The sequence below is a fragment of the Thalassophryne amazonica genome, chromosome 15, assembly GCF_902500255.1.
Source record: "Thalassophryne amazonica chromosome 15, fThaAma1.1, whole genome shotgun sequence".
Lineage (NCBI taxonomy): Eukaryota > Metazoa > Chordata > Actinopteri > Batrachoidiformes > Batrachoididae > Thalassophryne > Thalassophryne amazonica.
Genome location: NC_047117.1, coordinates 79,372,258 through 79,399,810, shown reverse-complemented (window position 1 = coordinate 79,399,810; position 27,553 = coordinate 79,372,258). Strand labels below are relative to the sequence as shown.

The 27,553-nt window shown below is 41.4% G+C and overlaps 1 protein-coding gene across 1 annotated transcript in view; it reads right to left on the bottom strand.

Annotated features, from left to right (window-relative positions):
• Positions 1-27,553, bottom strand: part of LOC117525749 (VPS10 domain-containing receptor SorCS1) — a 509,976-nt gene that overhangs the window by 19,988 nt on the left and 462,435 nt on the right. Inside the window, 5 exon segments of the mRNA XM_034187684.1 lie at positions 7,151-7,274; positions 13,413-13,546; positions 14,633-14,819; positions 16,094-16,265; positions 27,002-27,115. Coding sequence (XP_034043575.1) covers positions 7,151-7,274; positions 13,413-13,546; positions 14,633-14,819; positions 16,094-16,265; positions 27,002-27,115 — 731 coding nt within the window.

Below are 27,553 nucleotides of genomic sequence, written 5' to 3'. Positions count from 1 at the left end.
TCCGGAGCCAAACCAAGCCGTGACAATCCAAGTCTGTGAAGAAAGAAAACATGAGGTGAGTCCAACTCCACACAGACAGACACAACTCAAAGGTGCACGCAATCAGGAAACACTTCCTGGCTTAAATCTATACATCAGCTTCTTACCCTGCAGGCACGGAACAACTCAGTTCAAATCTCCACTGCAGCAGAAGCTGATTAGACAATTAGCATAACGTGACAGCTCACTAACACAAGGTGTGAGGGACACCAAATCCACTGTCATTACTTCATAAAAGTCACCAAAAACCAAATTACCTCAGGAAGTGTGCTGAAGAGCGTGAGACCTCACCCAATCCTCCTTCACAAACTGTGGCGTCAAACCTGGAGCGGTCTCTGCGTCCGTGATGGTGAGATTGTTCTCCTGACGTCGATCTCACACGTCTGCTCACAAGGTCGAGTCTCTGGCAATCACACACTGTGCATTCAAGGTTTAAATGCAGCAATCTCTGATCAAGACAAAATACACCACAGCTGTGAGTCCTGATGACCTGCATGTGAAAACAAGCCTCAGGTGTTCAGGGTGAGGTCCTAATGCTCAGCCACTCAGTCCTGAATGCATACCACCTGGTGGGAGAAACAGAAAACAAATCCAAGCCAGCCAAACACCCCAGCCCACAACACTTTTCCCCGGATCCTGAGACTCATGTTACGCATGTATGTCAGGTCCTGCAGCGGTTGTTGGAGAACCGGCTGTTTGTGAAGGGCGAGAAGTGCGAGTTCCACCGTACTTCTTTGTCCTTCCTGGGGTTCATAATCTCCTCCAACATCGTTGCCCCTGATCCGGCCAAGGTTGCGGTGGTGAGAGAATGGCCCCAACCAACAAACCGTAGGAAACTGCAACAGTTCCTCGGTTTTGCAAATTTCTACCGGAGGTTCATCAAGGGTTACAGTCAGGTAGTTAGCCCCCTGACAGCCCTGACCTCCACTAAAGTCCCCTTCACCTGGTCGGATCGGTGCGAAGCCGTGTTTAGGGAGTTGAAACGCCGGTTCTCGACTGCGCCAGTCCTGGTGCAGCCCGATCCAAATCACCAGTTTATAGTTGAAGTGGATGCCTCTGACTCAGGGATAGGAGCCGTGCTATCCCAGAGCGGGGAGTCCGACAAGGTTCTCCACCCCTGTGCCTATTTCTCCCACAGGTTGACCCCGGATGAAAGGAATTATGACGTCGGTAATCGGAAACTTCTTGCGGTGAAGGAGGCTCTAGAGGAGTGGAGACACCTGTTGGAGGGAGCTTCGGTACCGTTCACAGTTTTCATGGACCATCGGAACCTGGAGTACATCCAGACCACCAAGCGTCTGAACCCCAGGCAAGCCCGCTGGTCACTGTTCTTCGGGCGTTTTGACTTTCAGATCACATACCGCCCCTGGACGAAGAACCAACGGTCTGACGCCCTGTCCCGGGTGCACAAGGAGGAAGTCAGGACCGAGCTGTCAGACCTGACTGAAACCATCATCCCCGAGTCCACTGTCGTGGCCACCCTTACCTGGGACATGGAGAAGACCGTCCGGGAGGCCCTGACACGGAACCCGGACCCGGGAACTGGACCGAAGAACAAGATGTATGTCCCACCAGAGGCCAGGGCTGCAGTCCTAGACTTCTGTCATGGTTCCAAGCTCTCCTGCCATCCAGGGGTGCGAAGAACCCTGGCAGTTGTCCGGCAGTGCTTCTGGTGGGTGTCTCTGGAAGCCGACGTCCGGGAGTACGTCCAGGCCTGCAACACCTGCGCCAGGGGCAAGGCGGACCACCACAAGATCCAAGGCCTCCTCCAGCCTCTGCCCGTGCCTCATTGCCCCTGGTCTCACATCGGCCTGGACTTCATCACGGGCCTCCCGCCGTCCCAGGGCATGACTACCATCCTCACGATAGTGGACTGGTTCTCCAAGTCGGCCCACTTCGTGGCCCTCCCGAAGCTCCCGACGGCCCAGGAGACTGCAGACCTCCTGGTCCACCATGTTGTGCATCTGCATGGGATTCCATCGGACATTGTCTCAGATCGTAGTCCTCAGTTCTCCTCCCAGGTCTGGAGGAGTTTCTGCAGGGAACTGGGGGCCACCGTAAGTCTCTCGTCCGGGTACCACCCCCAGACGAATGGACAGGCAGAGCGGGTGAACCAGGAATTGGAGCAGGCCCTCCGCTGCGTGACCTCTGTGCACCCGACAGCCTGGAGTGACCATTTGGCCTGGATCGAGTACGCTCATAATAGCCAAGTGTCATCTGCCACCGGCCTCTCCCCATTTGAGGTATGTTTGGGGTACCAGCTCCCATTGTTTCCACTTGTGGAGGGAGAGGTCGGGGTGCCCTCGGTCCAGGCCCATCTGAGGAGGTGCCGTCGGGTGTGGCGTACCGCGCGCTCTGCCCTGCTCAAAGCCCGGACGAGGGCTAAGGCCCATGCAGACCGCCGGTGTGCCCTGGCCCCTATGTATCAGCCCGGGCAGGCAGTTTGGCTATCTACAAAGGACATCCCCCTACAAGTGGAATCCCAAAAACTGAAGGACAGATACATAGGACCCTTCACCATCCTAAAAGTCCTCAGTCCAGCCGCAGTGAACCTAAAGCTGCCAGCTTCACTGCAGATACATCAGGTCTTTCACGTGTCATGACTCAAACCCTGCCACACCTCTCCACTCTGTGCCCCTGGACCGGCGCCGCCGCCTGCCCGGATCATTGACGGGGAGCTGGCTTGGACTGTGCGCCGGCTCCTGGACGTCCGTCGGAAGGGCCGGGGGTTCCAGTATTTGGTGGACTGGGAAGGATACGGACCCGAAGAACGCTCCTGGGTGAAGAGGAGCTTCATCCTGGACCCGGCCCTCCTGGCCGACTTCTACACCCGGCACCCGGACAAGCCCGGCCGGGCGCCAGGAGGCGCCCGTTGAGGGGGGGTCCTGTTGTGTGGGCTGCTGAAGAGGAGGTACTGCTGGCCCACCACCACCAGATGGCGCCCTGCTTGGAGTGCGGGCTTCAAGCACGAGAGGGCGCCGAAGCCACTGGGAGTGACAGCTGTCACTCATCATCAGCACCAGCTGTCACTCATACAACTCATCACCATCACCATAAAGGCCGGACTGCAACTCCACCTCCTCGCTGAGAAATCAGCTACCACTCAACGTAACTTTCTCTGTGGTAATTGTCTGTGACTAAACGTTGTTCTGTGTGCAGCTGTTTTCCTGTGGCTACAGTCTGAAGCTGGATTGGCGGAAAGTGTGAGCGTGACGTCTTCGCCTCTCACTCCTTCCAGGGAAGTGACTGACAGGAGCTGCACGGGTGACTTTGTTTCTGGAGGTGGAGGTTCTCCCTCCTGGAGGAACTGAGCAAGGAAGGATTACTGGGTGTGTCTTCACACACCCACCATTAACTGTTTCTGTTTCTGCCAGCAGTACCAGGTCTGACAGCTGGAGACGGTGGCCACCTGGGACTCGGGACTTGGCGGCTCCGGTGTTCTTCAGATCCGCTGGCGGTGGAAACCGTGTGGGATCCGGCTCTTCTCTTCTATCCTCAAGCCTGCCCACACGTCATCTTGTGTATGATTGACTGTACTCCTCAATTGTTATTGTCTGTATTCCGTTGTGCAATTCACAACATTAAATTGTTACTTTTTGGCTTATCCATTGTCCGTTCATTAATGCCTCCTGTTGTGGGTCCATGTCACTACACTTTCACAACACAAATGTGACAAATCATATAAAATCCAGAATAATGATGTGTGCTAAATTACACATTCACATTGATACAAGTAAGATATCACTTTTACAGACAGATCCACTTAGTCTGTGGAAGAACACTAACACATTTCCATACCAATTAAATCAATTGTTAAGAAATGTAAGGAGTGGGTATGGTATGGTGGCCTTGTAACTGGGGGGTTGTAGGTTCGACCCCTAGGCCAGATTGAGAAAAGTGAAAACATCATTTATCTCACACTGATTCCACTGTAAAAACTGAAAATCTTATCAAATTGTTCCAGTTTTTAGACAAATTATATAATTACACTTAATATAAGACACAATCACTCAAGTAAAATTTCAGGAAGATATAAAGACCTATTTTTAGATGATGTATCTTCAAAAAAAAAGAAGATTAAAAAAGCATTCCCATAGTTAGGTATTTAAGATTTTCATGAGCCTGTGCTAATTTGTAACACTTCTTAATACTGAAAAAGTATAACTCAAATTCTTCTTTTTTTATTTCAAGAAATATTAAAAAGTGAATTTTCACTTGTTCTGCTGGCAGATTTATTTATTAATTTATTTATTGAGTTAATTCAAATTTCTTAACATAAAATCCAAAAGTTGGCCATGAAAAATCATTTATAGATCTTTTGTAGAATTTGGTCTTGTGTTGGGACGTGTTGCATCTTTTTACAAATGTAGCATCTTTAAAAAAAAAAAAATAAATAAATCATTCATCTCAGATATGACTCAACACAAGTTGTCTTCAGTACTCCTTCAGTTCACAAGATATTTCAGATTCAAAAACAAGTCCTGACATTTTACTCTAGTATTTGTCTCATGTTAAGTTCGAATTAGTTCATTTCTGGCTATGATGGCCGCCTGAAGGCAGATTTATTGTGCTGTTTTGCTGCATTCACTTGTTGAGAAACAGCCCAGTTTGATGTTCCAGCAGAATCACCGTCTGCATCAGACGGGCTGTAAATTACCTGAACAGTGAAGTCAAATTTGAGCAAACATTACAAACTGTAAAAACAAGCCACATGTGATTACTGTTTAAAGAATCAACATGATGACTTTTCAGTTTAATTTCGGCATGTAATGTGATTGCTGTTTGACTTAAATAATGCACACTGCAAATTCAGGCAACAAATGCGAAAACAGACATGTTGCAAAAACTCAGAATACAGTGAAAGTACTAACACATAAATAAGTTTCTACCCAGAAGAGCTTAACTATCAGATGTTCAGCGCATTGCAGTGCTGTATTATTTTTATTGCTACCTAGTCAGGAAAGTTGAGCATTTATTTGCTTTTTGGGTGTTTTTTTTTTCTGTGATGCAGGCAGGCACATGTTTTTGTGTTGGTAGTACCTCTGTAGTGTTGTGGAGCGTTACAATGGGTCTGTGTTTTGGTAACCCAGTGTCATGGCAGTTCGTGATGGCATTACAAAAAGTACAATAATCTATTGGTTTGTGATGGGGACACAAAAATGGGGCATTTTTCATGATGGGGGCACAAATGTATTTGTGACGGGAGCACAAAATGTGGGGTGAAGATGGGGTCGGGCGGTATGGTTAGGGTTAAAGGAGGGAAGACACTTACGTTATGGTTGTGGTTTCAGTTAGGAGATGGGGGGGGGGGGGGTTATTAAGCCGTTTATGCCCAGATTTTTTTTTTTTTTTGTTTATAAGTGGAAAAAGTTCCATTAGTACCTTTGAGATTTTTTATTGTGAGTAGAAAATGACAGTGATACACTTCGGCAACAATTGTTGGCAGTGGGGCAAAACGGGTTAATAGCAAAATAAAAAAAAGACTGTGTCATGAAAATGGGGCACTATTCGTGACAGGGGCACCAAAAAAACAACATGAGACTGGGCTGGTTTATTGGGTGCGTGTGAGTTTGCAGTTGACACAATCAAATGAAATTGTTACATGTGCTGTAGGTTACATTTATTTTTATTATATGGCTGTGACGCCCTTTTGGCTGATTACCGGTCGGATATTTTCCCATATCCAGACCGGGTTACCATGACAATCGGTCTGCAATGTGTATTTTCTTTACAAACCAGGAATCTAAAAACATGAATAGAAAACCAAGTCGGACATGAACGTACTCCATAAATATCTAAACAGCATTGGAAAAAAACACACAGATTGAAAGCTTACCAGCTAACGACCAGATCATATGTTAACAAGTTCTTCATGGAGGTGAAGAAAGCGAACAAGCTCAACATATATATTCAGGCTATACTGTAAGTTTGCATATTTATATATATAATAGCCATATAATAAACAAATTATTAACCTCTCTTTTTCGATTAATAATCTTTTAGTACAGTGGTCCCTCGCTATAACGCGGTTCACCTTTCGCGGCCCCGCAGTTTTGTGGATTTTTTTAGTCCAATTTTGCATGCTTTTTTTTTACAGCGCATTGGGTTCTGCGTCCTCATCAAGCAGGCCGGTCGCGGCACCGCGAAGGGAGAGCATGCACATTGTGTTCTGCGTGTCTGTTTATAAGAATCTTCTCGCCCAGAAGAAAAAAGCGTGCCAACAACTACCCATAACTGTGTTCTTCACTCTGAAAAAGACACCTGCACCGAGGTGTCACTCAGTGGAAAAAGACGCGACAGCGGAGCGGTGCCAGGATGAAGAGGCACAATCAGAGGATCTGTGAAATACTGGTCAGTCACTATTAATAATTTCTTATGTGTCCAACCTCGTAGGTTGATTGTTAAAATTTAATTTGTTAGTTCTAAAAGCTATCATAATTATTTATAGGAAAACATTCTATTTTTATTTCTCAAACAAATGTTTGGGCCTGAAAACAGGTTGGTCTTATTTTTCTACTAAGGTTTGAACTTTGAGAGTGTTTACACACGAGAGAAAAGTGAGAAAATGTTAATGCCTGTTTGAGAAAAGTGTATAAAGTGTGTAGTGAGGGGTTTTACTGCCTTAAAATGTCTATAATAATTGTAAAAAATAACGCTGACTACTTTGCGGATTTCGCCTATTGCGGGTTATTTTTAGAACGTAACTCACGCGATAAACGAGGGACCACTGTATTCTTTATGTTTGAAATAATTTTCTCAAATTACAAGATGTGTTTTGATGGAACCGCCTGCTTTAGAATCAACAGTGTTTACACACACACACACACACACACATATATATATATATATATATATATATATATATATATATATATATATATATATATATATATATATATATATATATATATATATATGCAAGTGCTGTAATTTCATAGAGTTGTGGTCCCTCATGGCCACTATACAAATCCCATTAAATGGTGAATTCAAACAACCAAATTCTACCACATCTGAGAACATCTTCTTTAATAATAAGGCTCTATATCTCTGATTGTAGTGACACGCCTGGTCATGGTGTTTAAGTGGAGGGAGAGTGAGGGGGTCAGCTCACCGTGGACAGAAATGCTTTTCTTATCCTGCAGAATGGTATTCCCCGCAGACACCTGCACCGTGACTGTATTGATGCCTTCCTGGGAGAATGTGCAAGCCACACTTCCCTCCAGGGTGATTACCGGCTGCAGGGGGAGACGACGAGACAGAGGGGGCAGGAGAGAGATGGGAGAGTGTGAGTCTGGAGAATCCCAAGAGAAACCCTTGTCAACGGATGGTTAACATCTCACTGCTGTTATTTACACTACATAAGCGTGACGCTGCTCTCTCACACACACACACACACACACACACACACACACACACACACACACACACACACACACACACACACACACACACACACACGACACACACACCGACATACACCGATCTGTGCTGCATGCAGGATGAGGGTCCACAGAGAGTTCCTCGTGTGACAGCAGCAGCTCCTTCCTGTCATTACTCACGTCTCCATTTGTCCCTCAAACAGCAATAAGATGCTAATTTTGCCTCGCTTTATGACGCGCTGACATAATGGGCTGCCCTTGTGGAGGACTCCTGCTGGTACTGAACTAACACTTTTAAAAAATCAAACCGCAATTATGAAGACTGATAGGGAGACCACCACATTTCTATGTGCGGCAAAACTGTCAGTCCACACAAACAAAGTTTGGGATTTTAATCTTTTAAATACTGTTATGGTGGAATAGTATTAACCTTAATTCATGTTCTTTCAAAAGTTGATCTGAAAGTCATTCATGCAATCAAGCAGAAAAGAGCCAAAAGCCTAAAAACCTCCATATAAAGTATACAACTTATTTCCATTTTCACAAAGCATTTTTCAAGAATTTTATTAAATTTGAAACAAACATAAAATTGGAACCTCCATCCAATTTTTGTGGTGTAGCTAAATTCATAACAGAAAAGTGAGAGTGACTCAGGCACTTTTGATTGAGATTAGGGATGTTCCGATCAGGTTTTTTTGGCCCTGATCCGATTCCGAGTCATCTGATTTTGAGTATCTGCCGATACTGAGTCCCGATCCGATACTTTAAAAAACTGAATGAACAATGAACAAATGCTAAATATATAATATTTTCATTGTAATCACCTTATTTTATTATTTATCACTTAAACAGTGAACTTCCCCTTGAGGTAGCTCGAACAATCAAGTAATAATCTACCAGACTACCAGACTATTTGTCAAAAAAAATAAATGTCCAAGGTTCCTTATGTTAAACAAGAAATTATCTAATCTGAAATAACAGGTGGTTTTAATTTACAGATGAAAAGTTTCTAAAGAACCATTTATTGATTTAGCTATTTTAATTACAAGTGTTGTAAACTTTTTTAAAACAGTAATCAGAAATTTTGAGGTAACAAACAACAACAACAACAACAACAAAAAATGTCCAGGGATTTTTCTTCAGAAAACTGCTCCTGTTTTGTACAGATCAGTGGTTTCTACCACTAGTCTTCCGTGTTTTGGCCCGACGCGTCGTTCAAATTGGACAGCGTGAAGCTACATCACAGCTCAGAGCATCAAAAGTTGGATTGGGTTGAACTTTTGAACTTTCCTTTTGTTCAATAAAAAAAAATAAAATAAAATAAAATAAAATAAAATAAAAAAAAGATTGGGTTGAACTTTGACCACGTCAGCCTGCCAACAAGCGGCAATGCGCGCTCCTGTCAGAAGCGTTGCTTTAGTTCGGCTTTTGATGAGACGGTTCTGGTGACTCTAAAAAGCAACACGTCTCATTGAAAATAATGCTTTTTAGACTGATTCTTGATGCCTCTGACGCATCCGACGTGTGAAAGGTCCATTAATCTGCAATAATGAGCTTGAAATAGCACCTTACACCTGTTTAGAGCAACACACCGGCCACTGAGCGACGACAGCATGAAGGCGACAGACCTACTCATCATCTGCTCCTGTCTGATCATAGGCAGTTTGGGGAAGCCACTATTCCCTGAGCAAGAGAAGGATCCTAAGTTTTGGAATGCGTGGGCCCAGCGGACCCTGAAGCACGCGATGACACTGCATACTCTCAATATGAATAAAGCAAAAGTAATGAGGATAAAATCTATATCGGATTCCTGATCGGGATGCAATGTCCGATTTCGATCAAGTCTAAAACCACGTGATCAGGCCCGCTTTCCGATCACGTGATCGGATCGGGACATCCCTAACTGAGATATAATGCACAGTGTATGGGCTTTTCAATATTAAATTCAAATGTCCACAAAATCCACAATCCGGATCAGATCCGGATCAAACTTTGTCAGGCGATAAGTGAGTGCCAGTCTGCACCTCACTTTCAAAAGTGAGAGTGATTGGGAGATGTTTGATTAAGATATAATGTAAAATATACATTAAATGGGTACAAACGCAACACCGGTGCAACACAGATGTCTGTGGAAAAAACAATACATTTATTCAAAGGTGCGTAACAAAAATAGGGACTGACGTTTCGATGTGAGGTTACATCTTCATCAGAGTCCTTGAAAAGCATGAGTGGTAGAGCCCTTAAAAAAAGATCATGAACGAGTGTGATTGTGCCTAAAGGAGGAGTTGATGACCTAAAGATCCACACATATCTGTCAATGTGCTACACTCATCTGTTAATAGAAGCAAACAGCCCGCAAATAATAAAAAAAAAACAGCATAAAATGTTCACAGAAGGATACAATCATCCCACAAAAGGACATAAAAATGTTAAAGAAAACAAGTTACTCTGGCAAATTTTATTTACAATTACAAGGGACTGCGACGGGGGATGCTTTTGCTCCTTCGTATGCTTGTTTGGTGATGGGTTTGTGGGAAGAGAAGCATATTTTCAACATTGAAATTAACCCTTTTCATTCTGAAATATCACTGTGGCGCAGGTACATTGATGATGTCCTCTTAATATGGAAGGGCACACTCAATGAGTTCAATCCGTTTCTGACTTATGTAAAATCCTTCCTTCACTATGGAATATAACTTTCAGTTCATTGACTTTTTAGCTCTTACACTTTACTTTAGCTCTTACTTTTAAAGGATGGAAATAATGTTTTACAATCCAACATTTACCGCAAACCTCTTCATAGGAATGCTTTGTTTACAGCAGACAGTAATCACCCGCCTCATTTAGTTCACAACATACCTGTGGGCCAGTTGTTGTGAGTTAGAAGAAATTGTAGCACCACTACTGATTTTATGTCAAAAGCAGTTCATCTAGGGCACTGTTTTGAACAATGTGTTTATGATAAAACTAACATCATTAAAGGATGGGAGAGACCTTTGTATACTGATCGCACCTCACTGCTTAAAAAAAAAAAATGGAAGTCTTTTCCAACATCTACTCGCTATACTCCATTAACAATGTGAATAGAAAATATTACAGTATTCACAATTATTGGCATGTCAAGAAGAGTTGATTTGATACTTAAAGACATCTGTGTTGAACCGCCTAGGTTTATATTGAGGCGTTCCCTAAACATTCGCAACCGATTGGTTCGATCAGACTTGGTCACTTCAGTTTCGACTACTTGGCTTTCCAGCCCACCTAAGGGTTTCTTTAAATGCAGTAATTATGCACATTGTTCCAATTTGACTAATGCAAAAAGTTTATCTCATCCCCGTACTGGCAAGCAATACTTTATGTCTTCATTTATCAACTGCAACAGTACAGATTTCGTACACCTTCAACTCAAATGTCAACTCACACTACAGGTAGCTCAACATAAGACAGCAATACACACCCAGAATTGAACTTGTGCCATGGCAAGGCATTACAAGCAGGCCAATCATGCCTCTCTAGCAACATAAAAATTCTGGGGGATTAAGAAAATCATGGCACCACCCAGGGGTGGGGACATTGCAAAGAAGCTCATGTGAAGGGAAGCATTTGGAATACATACACGAGGACTAGGCACTTTGGAAACTTTTGGCTTGAATGAGGAATTAAAATGTATCTTGTTTTCTTGAATATTTTTACATCCTTTTCTGGGATGATCGTTTCCTTCTGTGAACGTTTTATGTTTGTTTTTAATTATTTGTGGGCGGTTTGCTTCTATTAATGGATGTAATGAGTGTAGCACCTTGATGGATATGGGTGGATCTTTAGGTCGTCAACGCCTCCTTCATGCATAATCACACCTGTTCATGATCTTTATTAAGGCCTTTACCACCCATGCTTTTCAAGGACTCTGATGAAGACGTAACCTTATATCGAAAAGTCAGTCCCTATTTTTCTTAAGCAAATTTGAAGAAATGTATTTTTTTGGCACAAACATCTGTGTTTCACAGGCATTCCTTTTCTCTTCAATGTTCATCCTGACCTAGTTGCACCAGATTGTTGTGACTGACAGAAGCGCAGAGAACCTTTCTTTTTCTGCTTGGATACATTAAATGGAGTTTTCAATGTTAAATTTAAATGGCCACAAAATCTGTAATCTGGATCAGATCCAGATCAAACTTTGTCAGTCAAGAAAGACTACCACCCTTCATAACATTCTCAAATATGAAAGAAATCCTATGTTTTTTGACAGAGTTATGACTTTTTGAAAATTCGTTCAATGTTGAAGATAGGGTTTTTCCAATTTTACCAGGTTTTTCCTGACTATGACATTTGACCTATGACCTTGAAAATTGAATCAGTTCTTGCCTATCATGATATGCATCTTCAGTAAAAATGTCATAAGGATATATATAAAAATTGTGGGCTCCAGGCTGTTCACAAACAGACAAACAAACAAACAGGGCAACAACCTAACTCTTATTACCTCCACCAACAAAGTTAGGCGGAGGTAACAAGAGTCATCAGGAGATGACATATCCCTCCTGTCCCCACAAATCAGTCATACAAAGTGTCGAGGGATCACCCAAGTACACCCTTATGCTAAATATGAATGAAAGTGGTCAACTGGTTCTTGAGCTATTGCACTAACAACGGTTGCAATGCCTATATCTTGAATATTTCCATGTGACCTTAAAATTCACCCCAAGGTCACCATAATTGCCTGGTGTCAGGAAATCACCTAAGTACACCCTTATGCTAAATATGAATGAAACCAGCCATCTGGTTCTTGAGAAATCACACCAACAAGGGTGGCAATGACAATATCTTGAATATTTCACTGTGACCTTGAAATTGACCCCAGGGTCACTTTAATCAACTGGTGCTGGAGGATCACCCATGTACCCTTATGCTAAATATGAATGAAATTGGTCATCTGGTTCTTGAGAAATCACGCCAATAAGGGTGGCAATGACAATATCTTGAATTTATCGCTGTGACCTTGAAATTGACCCCAAGGTCACCATAATCGACTGGTGTCGGGGATCACCCAAGTCCACCCTTATGCTAAATATGAATGAACTTGACGAACTGGTTCTTGAGATATTGCACTAACAAGGGTGGCAATGACAATATCTTGAATATCTCTCTGTGACCTTGAAATTGGCCCCAGGGTCACCGGCATTGACTGGTGTTGGGGTAATCACACAAGTACATCCTTATCCTAAATATTAATGAAATTGATGAACTGGTTCTTGAGATATTGTGCTGAAAAGTCAAAAAAGGATGGACAGACAGACATGCTGATCGCTATATCTCCCTGTATTTCATACCCGGGGGGAATAAAAATAAATAAATAAATAAAGGAACTTGTACTCTGGAAAATACAGGACTTGAGGTGAACATAGATTTGTTTTTATTTCTTAAGTCAGTAGTTTGGCAGAATATTTTTATTTAGTTATTTTGATGTGAGATTAGTTTGGAAAATCCAGTTTTTATTTTTGTTATTTCAAATAAATATGTCAGTTGCACTTTTTTAGAAGAGAACATGTGGTTTTGCTCAATTTACATATATGAAGGCCATACTTATAATTTGCGCGCAGGTCATTCTGTTAAAAGAGTGGGAAAAAAAAAATGTCATTGTGAATTGTATCGAATAGTGACTTGAGTGTATTGTCACATCCAAAGAGGATTACAGTCTAAGACAATGTAGATATTCTGCCCTCTGGTGGTTGAAATGTTATGTTAAAGTTTAAAGTCCAAATCAGATGTGTGTGTATACCTTTTCTCTGTGATACATAACTCAGTTAAATTGTTCTCTTGTGGTACTGTGCATACATTACAAGCTGTAATTTTTAATTAAACAGACCACGATATTTGCATTTCGGATGCACAAAAATAACTCGACTAAATAATGATCCTTCCGTTTGAGAGAAAAGTCAGTAACCTACTTCTGTGTAAAGCTGAGGAAGAAGTGGGGAAGTCGTGAGCACAAAGTACCTCTGTGTTATTTCCGATCCACCAGATGTAGGTGACCGTTCCCACTTGGCTGGGCAGCAGCACAGCAGTCAGGTTCACTTCCTTATTCCTCACCGCCACAAAGGGAGCCGAGAGATGGATATACTCCAGCTGACCTAGTCAGGCACACAAATAAATCACAACGTGAACACGACACACTGCGTCACAGTGCGCAAAGGAACAACAACATTATAGTTTTAGTGCAAATTAAATATATGTTTGTGTGTATGCGTGAGTTGGGGGGAGGTGTATGGATTTGGGGTTGACTTTGTTCAGAATTCCCTCCTGCACTTGGGAATGTTAGCTGCCATCTGTGTGTTATTTTTCATCCATGGCACTTGTGTGCCTGCAGTGTCTCTTTTTACACGTCTGCCAAACATTATTGACAGATTGATGAGGAGGGGGCAGCACTCCCTGATCAATAAGTCAACTCCTTTACATCTGTCACCCCCCCCCAGTACAGATGCCGGTGGTCAGCCGCATCACATATGAGGCGGCGATAACTTCCTGAGGTTGACTGGGTGTGCGACGTAAGCCGGTGTCGCCCAATCGAACGGTCCCCCCCTAAAAAATGGTCCGCCCTGCCTTCACTGAACATGCGTCATTTGCCGCGGTTTACGGTTTATCACCTCATTTCTGCTTCAAACTGCACTCCAGTCATCATCTACTGTATCTCAGCGACAGACATCTGAAGCATTTGCACAACAATCATTTCCACATAAATTCATCATTATTTCATGATAAAAGAGAGATGAAACGATCAGAGCACCGCGGCTACACGAGCTGGTAGCTGATGCATTCACTGCGTGTCCGTCATTTCAAAGTGTCATAGAGTTTCGCCTCGTTTCTGCTTAAAACGACCTTGTTTCTGCGTAAAACTGACAAGAATGATTTAAGAGGTTTTACCTTCATCATCTGATGGGTAATAATCTCATTAATTCATTTGATTGCTTGGGGTGAAGAGAATCCGTCTCAGACGTGCTGCTGTGGTCTGAAATGACGCATGCACAGTGAAGGCAGACGGACCGATTTTTAGGGGGGACTATTTGGTCTGCAACACTGGCTTCCCAAATGTGGTGCATTGATGGCAATACTAATCAATGTGATTAAAAAAAAAACAGAAAAGACAAGAAACACTGATACAAACTAGAGGAGCACCCATCATAGTGCCACACATGCAGTGGAACTGAACGGCGTCTCACATGTGACATGCAGGTAGAGTATGGCAGTCTCTACACCAAGGCTGTTCTCCCCAGTGGCGGTCACTCGGTAGATTCCCACTGATTTGTAGACATGTTTGATCCCATCCTCGATGGAGCTCACGTTGGAATATGTCAGCGCGTGTCCGTCTCCGAAGTCCAGCGTGATACTTGTTTTTGCGCCATCGCCCTGAACAGCACAAAGACTTTCAGGAAATCAACCTTAACTTCATCACTCACAGGATTGCTGCATTCTTTATTTCACACATAACCAAGGGAGGGCGCTCTTCTCTTGATGCATCATTTAAATAAATATGGTGACAATTGTTTTTAATTATGTGTCTATTTATTTATTTATTTAGCCATAAAATGCTGTGCAATTCTTTTATACACCCTTGAGTTTTAATGTCATCATGTAGTTTATTTTTCTTCTTCATCAGTGGGTCAAAAAAGTTTATTTCAAATGCCCAAACATTGTTCCCTATTTCTTTCTTTCAGCTGGCCCTAGTTGCTTGTGGTCAGCAGGTATCAGAGCCATGATGGAGCCGCATTTGACACAAGTTTTACACCAGATGCCCTTCTAGTCTAGTGGTCTAGTGGTTAAGCATTGGGCTTCAAACCAGAGGATCCTCGGTTCAAACCCCAGCCTGACCAGAAAATTACTAAGGGCCCTTGGGCAAGGTCCTTAATCCCCTAGTTGCTCCCGATGTGTAGTGAGCGCCTTGCATGGCAGCATCCTGACATCGGTGTGTGAGTGTGTGTATGGGTGAATGTGAGGCATAATACCAAAATTTCCTGTATAATTTCCTCTATTGTCTATTGTGTCGGGAGCATGGCCCAAGAAGAGGGTTACCCCTTTGAGTCTGGTCTGCTTGAGGTTTGTTCCTCAAATCATCAGAGGGAATTTTTTTCCTTACCACTTTTGCCTGTGTGCTTGCTCTAGGGGTTGGTAAGGTTAGGCCTTACTTGTGTGAAGTGCCTTGAGGCAGCTTTGTTGTGATTTGGTGCTATATAAATGAAAAAAAAATTGTAAAGCGCTTTGAGCGTCCGATGCAGATGGAAAAGCGGTATATAAATGCAGTTCATTTACTATTTACGAGGAGAAACCTGCTCACAGCTCTTGAGGTTCCTAAGCAGTCTCCAAACTAAGTGAGCTGAGAATGTTCTCAACATTTTGATCTGCAACACATGGGAATTGTTCTATGCGCAAGTACCTTAAAAGTGGAATTTACGAAGGTAAAATGACCTGAACACACCAGTGAGTCCATGGACCCCAGATGGTTTTAAATATGAAATTCATAATAAGATATGGGTACACATTCTGGAACCATCCAGCAGGTGTCAGTGTTCAGAAGTGGAAGCACTCCTGAAAAGTCACACCCACAGAAGAGTTGATGTTCACAAACTGATAATACTTGTAAAGTTCATACTTAAATGGCGAGACAAGCAAAATGTTCCTTTTACCTCTTCCAGGAAGACAAGGAAGGTGACATTGGCACCCAGAATCGCTGTGAGCGTGCCCTCACTGGTGACCAGGTGAAGACCTTTCGGTGCTTGGATGGGACACTGTTGCCTCCTGGCGGTGTACTCCACGCTGACTCCGGCCGTACAGTTATTAGACACTACTTTCCTGTAGCTGGGGGGAGTGAACACATAAAATTACTACAAAAGACATAGCGTCACATTCTTAAAGTATTTTCCAGCCAAAGTGCTGAAATAAATAAGTATGAAAGAGCTGCCTTTTGTAATCTCAACAAGGTGTCTTTGGAAGAGTGGAAAGAATGATAATATGTCCAAAACTAACCTCAAGATTGCATGAACACCTGCACAGAATGTTTCCTCCTCCTGCATCTCCCACTCATCATCTCTTTTCTGTCCATCAACCAACAACATTCCAAAATGGAATAGTTTGTGCAGAACATAAATCACCAGATTTGTCGCACACAGCTTGGTGGAATATTCAATGCCACAGATGGTTAAAAAAATCACTTAATTTAGTGACAAAGTCGCTAAATTGGCAACACTGACACAGAGGTTGCTTAGGGTACTATCTCACTGGGCGCAACTGTTGGAGAGCAGTTGGAGACACAAATTAGCAAACAAACATGCAAACGAGCAACAATTTTACAGTTGGTATCTCACTGAAGTTGCCACTCACAGCTGAAAGAATGACATGTTTGCGCACAAATTGTTCAGCTCTTATTATAAAGTTATTATCCAAGTGAAAAAACTGGAAATTCCCCACTATACTCAGTAAGAACAAAATAAATAATAATAATAATAACAATAATAATAATAATAATAATAATACAGCCTACAGTGCATTCACCGACTTGGATAATGATGTCACTGTTGGATATATAATTCACTGTCCCTGGCTATGAGATCCGCGTATAGCCCTCATCCACGTGCTGTAACAGCCTCTTCTCTGTGATGCAGCGACGTCCAGCAGTGCTTTTGGGGTTGTGCGTTATTTGATTTGATTTATTCATCAATAACATAGTAAGTCCCTTTTGCTGTTCTCTTGTTTTTTCTTTTTACTCGGGGTTTCCACAACAGATCTGAGGTGGAAGTGCACGTTGATTTGGCACAGATACATCCATCTCAGTCTGCCTGCATTTTGACTCTGATGAACAGATTTCAACACATTTCAACAGCATGGCATTTAGCAGAAAGATTTTTCCCAGTTTTAAGACACATACACATGCTGTGGGAGCTGGATCTGAGCAGTGTGTCGTTTAATGAAAGCATGTCATCATATTTCCTCACTGTTTGTGCTTCCCTCACAAAGAGCACAGCAAAGATCTCCCACCGCACATCCTCAGGGAGACAGAGAGAGAGAGCGAGAGAGAGAGAGGGAAAGATAGAAGGAGAGACAGAAAGTAAGACAGAGCGAAAGAGAGAGAGCAACTCGGCCACTTCCAGAAATAGCTGTTCCTATGCGATCATCTCCGCTATATTGTGGCGTTCTTCCCCACAGCCCAGCCTCCCCAGCGAGTATAGTACAGTTCAAAATCCAGACAAGATGCTTGTGATGCCCCCTGAGTGAAAGCAAGGGATGAGCGCCACCCAGCAATTGCTGCGTGAAATCAACGATTTCCCTTACAATTGCAGGCTGTCAAAGATCAGTGAGATAGGACCCTTAGCAAAAAGGTCCGATGCAAATTAAAACAAAAGGAGCAATCAAATTTGTCTCAGTGGCTTTTGGTGAACAACGTCGTTCAAAGATGTGCCATTGCTGCAAAGCAAAGATGTAAAGTAAGTACAAGTCGCACCAGGTAAAAACCTGCCTTTTGCAGAAAAAAAATCCATATATTTATTTATTTAACCTTTATTTAAGCAGGTTAGTCCCATTGAGATCGAGACCTCTTTTGCAAGGGAGACGTGGAAAAATACGAAGTTTCCATTCACCTAACCTGCATGTCTTTAAATATATAAGCCACATCAGAGTATAAGTCTCACTGAAATATAAATTGCAGCTGGTTTTTTTCTGTGATATCAGCTCTTTTATTTGGGTTTTTTGTGCATTTTTGTAGAGTTATTTTTATTATTGGCATTTATTCTTTTATTGGAGTAGTTTATTTTAGTGCTTCATTCCTGACAAAGTCGTATATAAATAGTGATTATAATTATTATCAATCAATCAATCAATCAATCAATCAATCAATCAATCAATTTTATTTATATAGCGCCAAATCACAACAAACAGTTGCCCCAAGGCGCTTTATATTGTAAGGCAAGGCCATACAATAATTACGTAAAAACCCCAACGGTCAAAATGACCCCTGTGAGCAAGCACTTGGCGACAGTGGGAAGGAAAAAACTCTCTTTTAACAGGAAGAAACCTCCAGCAGAACCAGGCTCAGGGAGGGGCAGTCTTCTGCTGGGACTGGTTGGGGCTGAGGGAGAGAACCAGGAAAAAGACATGCTGTGGAGGGGAGCAGAGATCAATCACTAATGATTAAATGCAGAGTGGTGCATACAGAGCAAAAAGAGAAAGAAACACTCAGTGCATCATGGGAACCGCCCAGCAGTCTAAGTCTATAGCAGCATAACTAAGGGATGGTTCAGGGTCACCTGATCCAGCCCTAACTATAAGCTTTAGCAAAAAGGAAAGTTTTAAGCCTAATCTTAAAAGTAGAGAGGGTGTCTGTCTCCCTGATCTGAATTGGGAGCTGGTTCCACAGGAGAGGAGCCTGAAAGCTGAAGGCTCTGCCTCCCATTCTACTCTTACAAACCCTAGGAACTACAAGTAAGCCTGCAGTCTGAGAGCGAAGCGCTCTATTGGGGTGATATGGTACTATGAGGTCCCTAAGATAAGATGGGACCTGATTATTCAAAACCTTATAAGTAAGAAGAAGAATTTTAAATTCTATTCTAGAATTAACAGGAAGCCAAAGAAGAGAGGCCAGTATGGGTGAGATATGCTCTCTCCTTCTAGTCCCGTCAGTACTCTAGCTGCAGCATTTTGAATTAACTGAAGGCTTTTCAGGGAACTTTTAGGACAACCTGATAATAATGAATTACAATAGTCCAGCCTAGAGGAAATAAATGCATGAATTACTTTTTCAGCATCACTCTGAGACAAGACCTTTCTAATTTTAGAGATATTGCATAAATGCAAAAAAGCAGTCCTACATATTTGTTTAATATGCGCTTTGAATGACATATCCTGATCAAAAATGACTCCAAGATTTCTCACAGTATTACTAGAGGTCAGGGTAATGCCATCCAGAGTAAGGATCTGGTTAGACACCATGTTTCTAAGATTTGTGGGGCCAAGTACAATAACTTCAGTTTTATCTGAGTTTAAAAGCAGGAAATTAGAGGTCATCCATGTCTTTACGTCTGTAAGACAATCCTGCAGTTTAGCTAATTGGTGTGTGTCCTCTGGCTTTGTGGATAGATAAAGCTGGGTATCATCTGCATAACAATGAAAATTTAAGCAATGCCGTCTAATAATACTGCCTAAGGGAAGCGTGTATAAAGTGAATAAAATTGGTTCTAGCACAGAACCTTGTGGAACTCCATAATTAACCTTAGTCTGTGAAGAAGATTCCCCATTTACATGAACAAATTGTAATCTATTAGATAAATATGATTCAAACCACCGCAGCGCAGTGCCTTTAATACCTATGGCATGCTCTAATCTCTGTAATAAAATTTTATGGTCAACAGTATCAAAAGCAGCACTGAGGTCTAACAGAACAAGCACAGAGATGAGTCCACTGTCTGAGGCCATAAGAAGATCATTTGTAACCTTCACTAATGCTGTTTCTGTACTATGATGAATTCTAAAACCTGACTGAAACTCTTCAAATAGACCATTCCTCTGCAGATGATCAGTTAGCTGTTTTACAACTACCCTTTCAAGAATTTTTGAGAGAAAAGGGAGGTTGGAGATTGGCCTATAATTAGCTAAGATAGCTGGGTCAAGTGATGGCTTTTTAAGTAATGGTTTAATTACTGCCACCTTAAAAGCCTGTGGTACAAAGCCAACTAATAAAGATAGATTGATCATTTTTAAGATCGAAGCATTAAATAATGGTAAGGCTTCCTTGAGCAGCCTGGTAGGAATGGGGTCTAATAGACATGTTGATGGTTTGGATGAAGTAACTAATGGAAATAACTCAGACAGAACAATCTGAGAGAAAGAGTCTAACCAAATACCGGCATCACTGAAAGCAGCCAAAGATAACGATACGTCTTTGGGATGGTTATGAGTAATTTTTTCTCTAATAATTAAAATTTTATTAGCAAAGAAAGTCATGAAGTCATTACTAGTTAAAGTTAAGGAATACTCGGCTCAATAGAGCTCTGACTCTTTGTCAGCCTGGCTACAGTGCTGAAAAGAAACCTGGGGTTGTTCTTATTTTCTTCAATTAGTGATGAGTAGTAAGATGTCCTAGCTTTATGGAGGGCTTTTTTATAGAGCAACAGACTCTTTTTCCAGGCTAAGTGAAGATCTTCTAATTAGTGAGACACCATTTCCTCTCCAACTTACGGGTTATCTGCTTTAAGCTGCGAGTTTGTGAGTTATACCACGGAGTCAGGCACTTCTGATTTAAAGCTCTCTTTTTCAGAGGAGCTACAGCATCCAAAGTTGTCTTCAATGAGGATGTAAAACTATTGACGAGATACTCTATCTCACTTACAGAGTTTAGGTAGCTACTCTGCACTGTGTTGGTATATGGCATTAGAGAACATAAAGAAGGAATCATATCCTTAAACCTAGTTACAGCACTTTCTGAAAGACTTCTAGGTAATGAAACTTATTCCCCACTGCTGGGTAGTCCATCAGAGTAAATGTAAATGTTATTAAGAAATGATCAGACAGAAGGGAGTTTTCAGGGAATACTGTTAAGTCTTCAATTTCCATACCATAAGTCAGAACAAGATCTAAGATATGATTAAAGTGGTGGGTGGACTCATTTACATTTTGAGCAAAGCCAATTGAGTCTAATAATAGATTAAATGCAGTGTTGAGGCTGTCATTCTCAGCATCTGTGTGGATGTTAAACTCGCCCACTATAATTGGTTCTTTTCTGAAGTTATTGTACTTGGCCCCACAAATCTTAGAAACATGGTGTCTAACCAGATCCTTACTCTGGATGGCATTACCCTGACCTCTAGTAATACTGTGAGAAATCTTGGAGTCATTTTTGATCAGGATATGTCATTCAATGCGCATATTAAACAAATATGTAGGACTGCTTTTTTGCATTTACGCAATATCTCTAAAATTAGAAAGGTCTTGTCTCAGAGTGATGCTGAAAAACTAATTCATGCATTTATTTCCTCTAGGCTGGACCTATTGTAATTCATTATTATCAGGTTGTCCTAAAAGTTCCATGAAAGCCTCAGTTAATTCAAAATGCTGCAGCTAGAGTACTAACGGGGACTAGAAGGAGAGAGCATATCTCACCCATATTGGCCTCTCTTCATTGGCTTCCTGTTAATTCTAGAATAGAATTTAAAATTCTTCTTCTTACTTATAAGGTTTTGAATAATCAGGTCCCATCTTATCTTAGGGACCTCATAGTACCATATCACCCCAATAGAGCACTTCACTCTCAGACTGCAGGCTTACTTGTAGTTCCTAGGGTTTGTAGGAGTAGAATGGGAGGCAGAGCCTTCAGCTTTCAGGCTCCTCTCCTGTGGAACCAGCTCCCAATTCAGATCAGGGAGACAGACACCCTCTCTACTTTTAAGATTAGGTTTAAAACTTTCCTTTTTGCTAAAGCTTATAGTTAGGGCTGGATCAGGTGACCCTGAACCATCGCTTAGTTATGCTGCTATAGACTTAGACTGCTGGGGGGTTCCCATGATGCACTGAGTGTTTCTTTCTCCTTTTGCTCTGTATGCACCACTCTGCATTTAATCATTAGTGATTGATCTCTACTCCCCTCCACAGCATGTCTTTTTCCTGGTTCTCTCCCTCAGCCCCAACCAGTCCCAGCAGAAGACTGCCCCTCCCTGAGCCTGGTTCTGCTGGAGGTTTCTTCCTGTTAAAAGGGAGTTTTTCCTTCCCACTGTCGCCAAGTGCTTGCTCACAGGGGGTCGTTTTGACCATTGGGGTTTTTACGTAATTATTGTATGGCCTTGCCTTACAATATAAAGTGCCTTGGGGCAACTGTTTGTTGTGATTTGGCGCTATATAAATAAAATAAAATAAAAATTGATTGATAATTATCTTATCTGAGCTAAGCACTAAGTCAGACAAAAGGTCCGAAAATTCACAGAGAAACTCACAGTAACGACCAGGTGGATGATAGATAATAACAAATAAAACTGGTTTTTGGGACTTCCAATTTGGATGGACAAGACTAAGAGTCAAGCTTTCAAATGAATTAAAGCTCTGTCTGGGTTTTGGATTAATTAATAAGCTGGAATGGAAGATTGCTGCTAATCCTCCGCCTCGGCCCGTGCTACAAGCGTTCTGGCAGTTAGTGTGACTCGGGGATGTTGACTCATTTAAACTAACATATTCATCCTGCTGTAACCAGGTTTCTGTAAGGCAGAATAAATCAATATGTTGATCAATTATTATATCATTTACTAACATGGACTTAGAAGAGAGAGACCTAATGTTTAATAGACCACATTTAACTGTTTTAGTCTGTGGTGCAGTTGAAGGTGCTATATTATTTTTTCTTTTCGAATTTTTATGCTTAAATAGATTTTTGCTGGTTATTGGTGGTCTGGGAGCAGGCACCGTCTCTACGGGGATGGGGTAATGAGGGGATGGCAGGGGGAGAGAAGCTGCAGAGAGGTGTGTAAGACTACAACTCTGCTTCCTGGTCCCAACCCTGGATAGTCACGGTTTGGAGGATTTAAGAAAATTGGCCAGATTTCTAGAAATGAGAGCTGCTCCATCCAAAGTGGGATGGATGCCGTCTCTCCTAACAAGACCAGGTTTTCCCCAGAAGCTTTGCCAATCATCATCAACATCAACATTATCATCAACAATGAATGTGTGATTTATTTATTTTTTTCAGTATGTAAGTCGCACTGCCTCCCAAACTGTTAAAAAAAAAGAAAAAAAGATAAAATTAAATTCCAGACTTAGACTCCAGAAAATATAGTATATCCAACTGTAAGCCCTTCAAATTCACCAATAATTTAACTGTAGTTTAAGTTTTTTCAGTAACAAATGGTTATAGCTGCATTCATTTTGCAATTTAATTATGAAATTCTGTTATGTGTAACTAGTTACTCCCCAACACTGGTAAGTTTTCAAACAATTAGTGTTTCCACAGCTCTTTTCTCTGTGCAATGCCACCATGAAGCTGTGAAGGATCAAGATCTTTTGTCTTACTGACTTAAGTGAATGCTGAGAGACATGCATCACTCAAGATCAACTCTGCCTCTGTCATCTGCTGAATTTTTGGTGAAATAATGATGGAAATAAAACTCCAACTAGTTGTTTTCCCCTTAGAAATACTCACAATTCTGACATATATATATATATATATATATATATATATATATATATATATATATATATATATATATATATATATATATATATATATATATATATATATATATATATATATATGAAATTATAGACATTGTGAATAATTGTAAATATAAAACATCTACCGATTTAAATGAAATTGATATGGTGGTGGTAAAACAGGTCATTGAATGGATTGTACTCAACAAAAATATAAACGCAACACTTTTGGTTTTGCTCCCATTTTGTATAAGATTAACTCAACGATCTAAAACTTTTTCCACATACACAATATCACCATTTCCCTCAAATACTGTGCACAAACCAGTCTAAATCTGTGATAGTGAGCACTTCTCCTTTGCTGAGATAATCCATCCCACCTCACAGGTGTGCCATACCAAGATGCTGATTAGACACCATGATTAGTGCACAGGTGTGCCTTAGACTGCCCACAATAAAAGGCCACTCTGAAAGGTGCAGTTTTGTTTTATTGGGGGGGGATACCAGTCAGTATCTGGTGTGACCACCATTTGCCTCATGCAGTGCAACACATCTCCTTCGCATCATCCGTGAAGAGAACACCTCTCCAACGTGCCAAACGGCAGCGAATGTGAGCATTTGCCCCCTCAAATCGGTTACGACGACCAACTGGAGTCAGGTTGAGACCCCGATGAGGACGATGAGCATGCAGATGAGCTTCCCTGAGACAGTTTCTGACAGTTTGTGCAGAAATTCTTTGGTTATGCAAACCGATTGTTCCAGCAGCTGTCCGAGCGGCTGGTCTCAGACGATCTTGGAGGTGAACATGCTGGATGTGGAGGTCCTGGGCTGGTGTGGTTACACGTGGTCTACGGTTATGAGGCTGGTTGGGTGTACTGCCAAATTCTCTGAAACGCCTTTGGAGATGGCTTATGGTAGAGAAATGAACATTCAATACACGAGCAACAGCTCTGGTTGACATTCCTGCTGTCAGCATGCCAATTGCACGCTCCCTCAAATCTTGCGACATCTGTGGCATTGTGCTGTGTGATAAAACTGCACCTTTCAGAGTGGCCTTTTACTGTGGGCAGTCTAAGGCACACCTGTGCACTAATCATGGTGTCTAATCAGCATCTTGATATGGCACACCTGTGAGGTGGGATGGATTATCTCAGCAAAGGAGAAGTGCTCACTATCAGAGATTTAGACTGGTTTGTGAACAATATTTGAGAGAAATGGTGATATTGTGTATGTGGAAAAAGTTTTAGCTCTTTGAGTTCATCTCATACAAAATGGGAGCAAAACCAAAAGTGTTGCGTTTATATTTTTGTTGAGTATACATCTGTAACTTATCATTTCAAACCGGTAAATTTCCCAATCAAATGAAAATAGCTAAGGTTGTGCCGCTGTATAAGACTGGGGATAGACACCACTTCACAAATTATAGACCTGTTTCTTTGCTTCCACAATTTTCCAAATTATTAGAAAAGTTATTAAATAATAGATTAGACAAATTCATAAATAAACATAAATTACTTACTGATAGTCAATATGGATTCAGAGCACATAGTTCAACATCACTTGCATTAATAGAATCAGTTGAGGAGATTACAAACGCCATAGACCACAAATTACATTCAGTTGGAATATTTATAGCCCTTAAAAAGGCTTTTGATACAATTAATCATGACATATTAATCAATAAACTTGAACAGTATGGGATTAGGGGGTTGGTGTTGCATTGGGTGAGAAGCTACTTAAGTAACAGAAAACAGTTTGTGAAGTTGGGGGAATATACATCATCATGCTTGGACAATGCTTGTGGCGTCCCACAGGGGTCAGTATTGGGTCCAAAACTGTTTCTAATTTATATAAATGATATTGTCAATGTTTCCAAAATATTAAAATTAGTATTATTTGCAGATGACACAAGCATTTTTTGTTCAGGGGGGGATTTGCAGGAGTTACTGAGGAGGATCAGTATAGAAATGGGAAAATTGAAAATATGGTTTGACAGAAACAAATTATCATTAACTTAAGTAAAACAAAATACATGTATTTGGCTATTGTAATACAGACATACAGGTTCAGTTACAAGTCGAGGGGGTAGATATTGAAAGGGTACATGAAAATAAGTTTCTGGGGGCGATAATAGATGATAAGATAAACTGGAAGACTCATATAAAACATATACAAAGTAAACTGTCAAGAAGCATTTCAGTTCTAAACAAAGCAAAACATATTCTGGACCACAACTCACTCCGCATTCTTTACTGCTCACTGGTTTTACCATATTTACAGTACTGTGCAGAGGTATGGGGTAATACTTATAAAGGTACAACACAATCACTATCAGTAATGCAGAAAAGAGCTATAAGAATTATTCATAATACTGGCTATAGAGATCATACAAATCCACTATTTTTACAATCCAAATTCTTAAAATTCACAGACTTGGTTCATTTTCAAACAGTACAAATTGTGTATAAAGCAATAACAATTTACTTCCAGCAAATATTAAAAATATGTTTTTTAACAGATCAGGGGATTACAGTCTGAGGGGGAAATTTAATTTAAAGCATCAGTGGGCACGAACAACATTAAAAGGTTTCTGTATTTCTGTCTGTGGGGTGAGGATGTGGAACAGATTGGAGTGGGCTGCAAGCAATGTCCAAGCATGAACCAATTCAAACAGCGGTACAAAAATATGGTTTTTTCTGGGTATAGGGAGGAGGAAGGGTAATGGAGGTTTAGGGTGTTTTTGTTTTTTGCTTCGGCTTGTAAATATATAGTATTTTGTATGTAAGTAGGTATGTGTAGGTGTATATTTATGTTTGTGTATATATATGTGTATATATGTATATGTGTATATATGTGTATGTATATGTGTATGTATGTTGATGTGTGTATGTATATATATATATGTGTATGTGTATGTATATGTATATGTATATATATATATATTGATATTGGTTTAGGTGTGTAGGAATCTATGTGTATATGTGGCAAAGGGTATTACGGTTGTGGGGAAGAAGGGGTAGGGATAAATAAGCTGATGCTTCACCCTACCCCTTTTCGGACATGTTGGGTACACAGTAGGAACTTTTTTGTTTGTTGTCTTACTGATCTATCTTGTAATGGTTGTTGTATCAAATGTTCGAAATAAACAGTTTTCTTCATTCATTCATTCATATATATATATATATATATATATATATATATATATATATATATATAACTTGTCCTGCTGCAAATTGTGCGTGCTGCTTCATGATGGTTTGATTATTCAGGCCACAATTTTCCGCAGCCTGTCCTCGTTGTCCTGAGAAACTAATTAATGGAGCCTGAGCTGTGCATCTCAAATGTACTATTCATTTTGCACAAAGCCTGAGGACAAAAAGGCCTGAGTGTGCGTCTGCTTTCAGTCTGCTCACCCAGTGCTGTTAAGAAAAGTCATCCCTGTGGTGCAGCTCCTGGACGCTGACGATGGATGGAACCAAAAAGCGGGGGTGCACTTCCCGTTGCTCCGCCTCTCGTAGCCATAATCGCTGCAATGAGGGGATGAAACGTTCATTTAATCAAGCAGAAATGCTGACTTTAATGACGTAATCATGTTGCACGTTGACTTTCTGATGCAGCAGCGTTTGGACCTCAGCTTGAAACACTGACAGCGGCTGCGACGGGCATGTCAGCTTCTTTGGAAAGGGCCCACGAGTTGTTTGTCCAACAAATTATAAGGCAATGCAGGGCCGTGTCCCCAAAATGAAAAGGACAAATTGCCCCAATTAGTCAGACATGCACACAGATGCAGAAGTGTTGTGATTGTTAATGAAAGCTATTAGGAGCGGTGATTTATGCTTCTGATGGTGCTTATTCCAAGTGCTGCTTCGCTCAAGAGACCTGCAGTTTTGGTAATAAAGAGAAAACACAGTGTACAGCTAATAATTAAAGGGACATGATAAAACAATCTGTATGTACATGTGGAA